The sequence below is a fragment of the Nannobrachium achirus genome (assembly GCF_963921795.1).
Source record: "Nannobrachium achirus genome assembly, chromosome: 23".
Classification (NCBI taxonomy): Eukaryota; Metazoa; Chordata; class Actinopteri; order Myctophiformes; family Myctophidae; genus Nannobrachium; species Nannobrachium achirus.
In genome coordinates, this window is record NC_137830.1 from 46352820 (window position 1) to 46359153 (window position 6334).

The window sequence follows — 6334 nt, forward strand, 5'->3', positions numbered from 1 at the left end:
TTAGCACCGCTCAAAAAAAATGTGACGTATTTTACGCGGCCTAAACGCGTTCTAAATCAAGGTTAACCAATCGGGTGCCTCTGTGACTATACATCATGGACAGATCAACAGAATCGAAGTGTTTCATTGGTCTAGCGAACTCATGTCATCATTTGTGACATCATAGTTTTGGTAAAAAAGTGGTCTATAGGAGCGGTTAGCACCGCTCAACAAAAATAACCATTCCATATAAATGCGTTTGTATGGAATGGAACCACTTCTCTAAATACATGTTTTGTCATCACAGATATCCTTACTATGTGTTTAGAACCCACACTGTAGGGACCAGAGAGAAAAATACTCAAAAAAGCTAGTTGACACTGTATAACTTGTAACTACACGTATGTACAGTGCAATTTAAATTCAATCAATTTACAAATACCTCAAAATCAGCTTTCATATGAATCAATCGGTTTAATTTCAAACAAGTTCATTTTATTTAAGTTAAGCACATGACTATTTACAGGCACCTTATCGTTTTCAGTTATTGTATGTCAATGTGGCAGTAGAGTGGTCCACTTTGTAGTCCTAAAATGCTAAACTGAGTTAGCAATTTTGGATTTATGCAGAACATTAGGTCTGTGGCTATCGTCAGCCTAATAGTTTCAAATGAATACCTCATACATGAAATGTTCACACACGATTTGAATGTGGTTCTCCGAAGATCTTAAATGATTTGTGAAGATTTTGTTATACAAAACGTGTAAGCCTTTATTTGCTGAAGAGCATTTTTTCTTAATTTATACAAAACTTCCATCTGAAATCTGCTGTGGAATGGTGGATACGCTGCAGTTTGGCGCACTAAAAATCAAGACGTCAAAAAAAGACGTCATTCTTGTAGCACTCTATGAAGCAGTAGGCATTCCCTCATAGAAATGCCTCCACAACTGCCGTGAAATGACTTTTTCTACTGCGTAATCATAATCCCTTTACAGAATGTATGTCCATATGACTCACAACAAAATAAACATCTCCTTGGGTCTCTCCTTGAATTTTGTAAATTAACTTTTCACAGGAGATTAGACTTGGAAGATTCCCTTATAAAAAATGTATTTTTACTTTCAGTTTGGACACAATTATTCTGCTATGGCTATTGTGGTCATCGGCCTTACTTTTGTTGACATCATTGTCAAAGCACCAAAGGAAATTAAACAAAGTGTGCAGGTGGACAGTTATAGGTTTCCATAATATCGATCTCTGTTCTCATAATCTCTGAAGGCAAATTTGGCATCCTTTTTGGTGTGTGGAATCCGGCCAAACGGCGCGTGGTCATTGAAACATGTGTCAAAGACCTCATCTACTATTTTCTCTGCCTCTTCTCTGGTTATCTTCCTCACGGCCAGGATAGAGCGCAAGGCACGTCCCCGGACACACTCCTGTCAACGCAAAAGAAAAATTAATAATAATAATAAGAGACAAGTAGTTTATAGTGCCAAGAACTGCTACAAAGAATATATTTGTGTATGGTCCGTTTTATACACATTGCTTTATTTAGACAGGAGCGATACAGGAATCTGGTAGGTGTACTGTAGGACAGGCAACTAGAGCCAGACCAATGCCAGATTTCTGTGTCCCAATTTTGGAATCATAAACCACAGATTATCAATGTTTTGACTGATATTTTCTTCCAAAAAACTAAACAAGGTGCTAAGTTTGTGATTTATTAAAGTTTCTATTTGCAATAAACAAAGTAACCAATCAAAAATAAAAATAAAATGTATTGATGAAAAACTTAAATTAAGTATTCTTCAAAATGAAAAGAACATTTAACTTTAACTACTATAGAAAAAGAAATACAAAAAAATGCTGATCTACAGTCTCACAAAGCGACACATTTTGAGCTTGATCTGCTATTTATATAGATTTTGTTTTTTTTAATCAGGACACATATCGGGTATCGGCTGCATAATTGCGGCATAATATGTCATCAGAAAAAGTCAAATAATGGCTGATATATTGGCCGGCTCTACAAGCAACATGTGTTCGGAACTGAACTGAACTGGGGTATGCTTGACATACAGATATATCCAGCACAATATTTGCTCAGCTTGAAATCATCCCTCAGTACCTGATGATGCTGCTTCAAGCCCACGTTGAATCTGGCAACTTCGTTGTTGAAGGTACAGTCTCCACTGAGGTTAGCTGCTCGAATCTGAAAACAAATAGGCACCAAAAATAAGCATTTACTAGAGCAGTGGTTCTCAACCTTTTCAGGCCGCGACCCCCAAAATATTCATATTTTAATTGGGGACCCCCCCTCCACCCTGACGAGCACTAAGAGTTGAGGCATTACATTTTGTATAACACGGTTCTATTGTGAAAATAGCCGATCTACATGCTCACAACGCCTCGCAACGCGAGGGGTTGTGAGCATGTAGATCGGCTATTTTCACAATTTCTGCCTCTAATATTTGACAATTTGGCATCTTAAAGGTATTAAAAAGTCCTTAAATTGTCACTTTAGAAATGTTCCAATATATACCCTCAAACCAACATAAGTGTATACACTTAAACTTTGTTGGTTTGTTTAATGTTGAGTGAGAATTAGAAACAATGTTGCACATTAACACATTCCCCGCCATTTAACAATACCTTCGTACTCTCCCCTGCCTCTGTCTCCATAGACTTCCATGTAATTCATAGTGCACGGATCATGCACACCCATGCCTAGATAATGCACCACGTGTCTGCACATTGCTCACAGCTTTCAAACAAAAAAATCCGAATGGAAATCCGTTCAGGCATTCATGAGATAGCAGCCATTATGTTTTCCTAAAATGTAAACAAAGATGGCTGCCATGTTTGAAAGATGGGGTTGCCATGGGGGTTAAACATGCAATTTCGCGATTGCTATCATGCCTACTAAAGTTTTTGGGGTCCAAAAACGTTTTTGATTTTTTTTTTTTTTTTTTTTTTCTCAGGATTATCGGGCCTGGCGGGGAAAGACATTGAAATAATCTCAGGACTATCGGGCCTGGCATGCAATGAGTTAAGTTAATCATCTGGGGACCCCCCGAAATAATTTGGGGACCCCCCCAGAGTAGTAGTGAACCAAATACCACGCTGAAACAACCCACTCAAACACCCCCCAGGACGCTTTATTGCTGACCTCTGAACAAGCCAAATGTCTGAAGTTGGTGAACCAGTCCACGTGTGCCCGACAGTGGTCAAAGGCATGGATGAGCTCATGTGTGACAACTCTGTTCATATGTGGCTGCTGGTGAATATTATTCTGACACAGCACAATCTGCAACAAATGAAAATGTTATTAGTGACAGTATAATAAAGCATATTTGTGAAACTATCTATCTGCGCTGAGTGACATCTTCCTTACTTGAGATGAGGCCGCGTCAAACCCTCCACTGACAGTCCCATCACAATCTTCACAGGAAAAATGACGGTCTTTTAACACTGTACTGTGTAAACATAAGTGTGAACAGTTTATCAACATAATGATTTGACTCGGTCTTTAAAGACAGAAATATCTAAGGCTGGGACTTTAACTGATTAATTGCGATTAATTAATTACAGAAAAATTTACGCGATTAAAAAAAATTACGCATTTTAATCGCACTTAGTTTTTGCACCACAGAACCTTCAGTTTCGGGCATACCGATCATAGCGATGCACCAACCAAGAAGAGACAACAAACGCAAAGGGAGAAGTAGCCGATCAGAGCGCTTTGCTTGGCCCAGTGGATGCGAAATTTAGATTTAAAAAACTCACTTGTTGATTCACTCGTACAACAAAATGTGTTTTACTTGAGAAAAAAAAAGCTTCTCAGGTCAAATATCGATGTGCGATTAAAATGCGATTAATTAATCACAGAGCCTGTAATTAATTAGATTAAAAATTGTAATCGCATCCCAGCCCTAATCTAAACATTGGCACACTGCCATCAACAAAGATATTTGAATCCAATCAAGTATGTATGACACTGACTGCATACAGTGGTCAGGAGATACACGCACATCCACAAAATAGGGACGGGTGCTGGATCAACGGGTGCTGGAAGACTGAAGAGAAGAATGAAATTGTTCTTCAATGTTTTATGTTTTTATTTTTCTGCTTTATTGTAATCATTTTAATTATTTATTTTTATTACGTATTTTATTTTACATTTTCTCTGTTAAGCACTTGTGCTTCATTTTATGCTCTGTAAAGCACTTTGAGCTGCATTTCACGCCAATCCCAGCCAACACAAATGTCAATTGTGTGCCCCATACGTTTGTGCATCCCAAACACATGTGTCCTCAAAGGAAGTTTTCATATCATGTTCAGTCCAGCAGTCATTAAGTTCAGGTCTGGCCCCCTCGCTGACAGAGAATGACGTCTGTGTGAAGCTCGTGGAAAAGTGGAGACGTTTTAACTAAACACATTTTTTTTTCCGTCAGAACTTTCAAAATGATATCAAACTAGAGTACAATATCTGACTCCAAGTCTTAGGAATTAATTATTGGCCGAGTAGTAGGTAACGCCGAGTTTATCCAGCATAGATCAGTCTGCTGACCGTGGGTGGATAGGACAGATCTATGGCGAGTATTTAATAGGAATATATGAATTGTATGTAAAATCACAGACATATAAAGTAGCTAAAGTAAAGGTGGTACCTACCATCCTGAACCTTTCATGGCTTGAAGGAGTAGTTTTGCATATGGACCTAGAGAGAGAGAGAGAGAGAGAGAGAAAGAGAGAGAGAGAGAGAGAGAGAGAGAGAGAGAGAGAGAGAGAGAGAGAGAGAGAGAAAGACACACACACACACACACACACACACACACACACACACAGATTTATCAATAACAGGTTGACATCAGGAACCATGCACAGTTGCACACAGTAAATTAATCAGAGCTAATGTGTTCACTTAACTATTTGTTACATTTACACGAATTAAACTAACAGAAAATGATGTTTACACAGTACAGTGTCACACGTTTATGTTGATCTTCAATCAATAAATCAATAATGTCATTTTCAGCATCAAGCTCCAGCTACTCACTAGTTTCCATAGCGAACTGTAACATGACCTGACACTTGTGATTGAAAGTGAACAGGCTCTGTGCAATGGATCCTTTCTTGTGTTTCCCTCCTTGATTCCGGTCTGGAAAAAGGTCGTAGCCAAAGTCCTCTTCTTCGTGTTTGGCCTGAGCCATGGTTGCATGAAGATCTACGATCTTTGGTTACAAATATATTGAGTTGGTTGGACGTTAGCCTAGTGTTGTTAGCCAGCAAGAGGTCATAATCTTCTCTAGTTTGTGCAGATCACGTGATAGGTCGGAGGACAAAGGTAGGGTGTGGCTAGACTGACATCAGTTAGCATATCCGGTTTGAAGCGGAAACGGAAACGGTCTGTAATTTTACATGTATGTGTATTTGCAAATTACCGGATACAGTAGGCGGGCTCCCGACCGGATCTGACAATAACTTTAAACCAGGCTTTCTGCAGTGGTGACGCGGAGCAAGAATATCCCACATTTCTTTGGAGACAAAATAATAATAATTTGTTAAATGGATCTTATGATCAAAATAAGAATATTATAATGACTACAAAATCTACAGATTGTAGGCTAGAAACAAACTATATGTCAGAAGAACAAGAACACTCACCTCAAGCTGCTACAGTCTAAAGTGCAGGTGCACGTGATGACCTGTAGGAGTCACTGTGGTGCTGGTGGTGAGTCTGTTTGGACTACAGGGCCAACACAGGTCACCAGCACTTTCGCCTATAACATATTCGCCTACACGCATTTGGTCCTTTCGCCTGGCATTTTCGCCTTGGAGGAGAGTCTTTTCACCTACCTGTCTGAGCCATTTTGCCTACCCTCAATTCTGCTGTCAGACTGTCCATGTTTGCAAATTATCTCTTTGTCATTTAAATATTATAGTGACTGTGACAGTGGTGTCAAGTGAATCTAACAGTTTACTTGACATTTATTATTTACATCACATTTTATTCCTAAAAAATGGCAACATAGTTTTTTATGCCTGTTTGTCGCAAGGTTGATTCTATAGGCTATTTAGGTGTAGCATATCTTATATAGATCTATATAGGCTAATAGCCTACATATATATTTTGTATAGCCTAATGTTAAAACAATATAGGCCTACAATACTGTTCATTTTACAATACTGTTCAATACTGCACCAAAGAATGTATAGTATCGGGACATGGATTAATTAATTATTTGGGCGCACCTGATTCCAATAGCTCTGTATTTATGTGATTACTATGGAGTGCATAGGATAGCCGTGTGTAGGTTTGACATGTAACACCACTGTCACAGTCACTATAATA

At 38.7% G+C, this 6334-nt stretch overlaps 1 protein-coding gene across 1 annotated transcript; it reads right to left on the reverse strand.

Annotated features, from left to right (window-relative positions):
• Nucleotides 1-526: 526 nt before the first annotated feature.
• atp23 (ATP23 metallopeptidase and ATP synthase assembly factor homolog) lies at nt 527-5268 on the reverse strand. Its single transcript, XM_080754611.1, has 6 exons — nt 5039-5268; nt 4654-4699; nt 3374-3455; nt 3149-3286; nt 2108-2191; nt 527-1415 (listed from the first exon to the last, which is right to left on the reverse strand). The coding sequence occupies exons 1-6, from the start codon at nt 5190-5192 to the stop codon at nt 1212-1214; spliced, it is 708 nt and encodes a 235-aa protein (XP_080610737.1). The 5' UTR covers nt 5193-5268; the 3' UTR covers nt 527-1211.
• Nucleotides 5269-6334: the final 1066 nt, after the last annotated feature.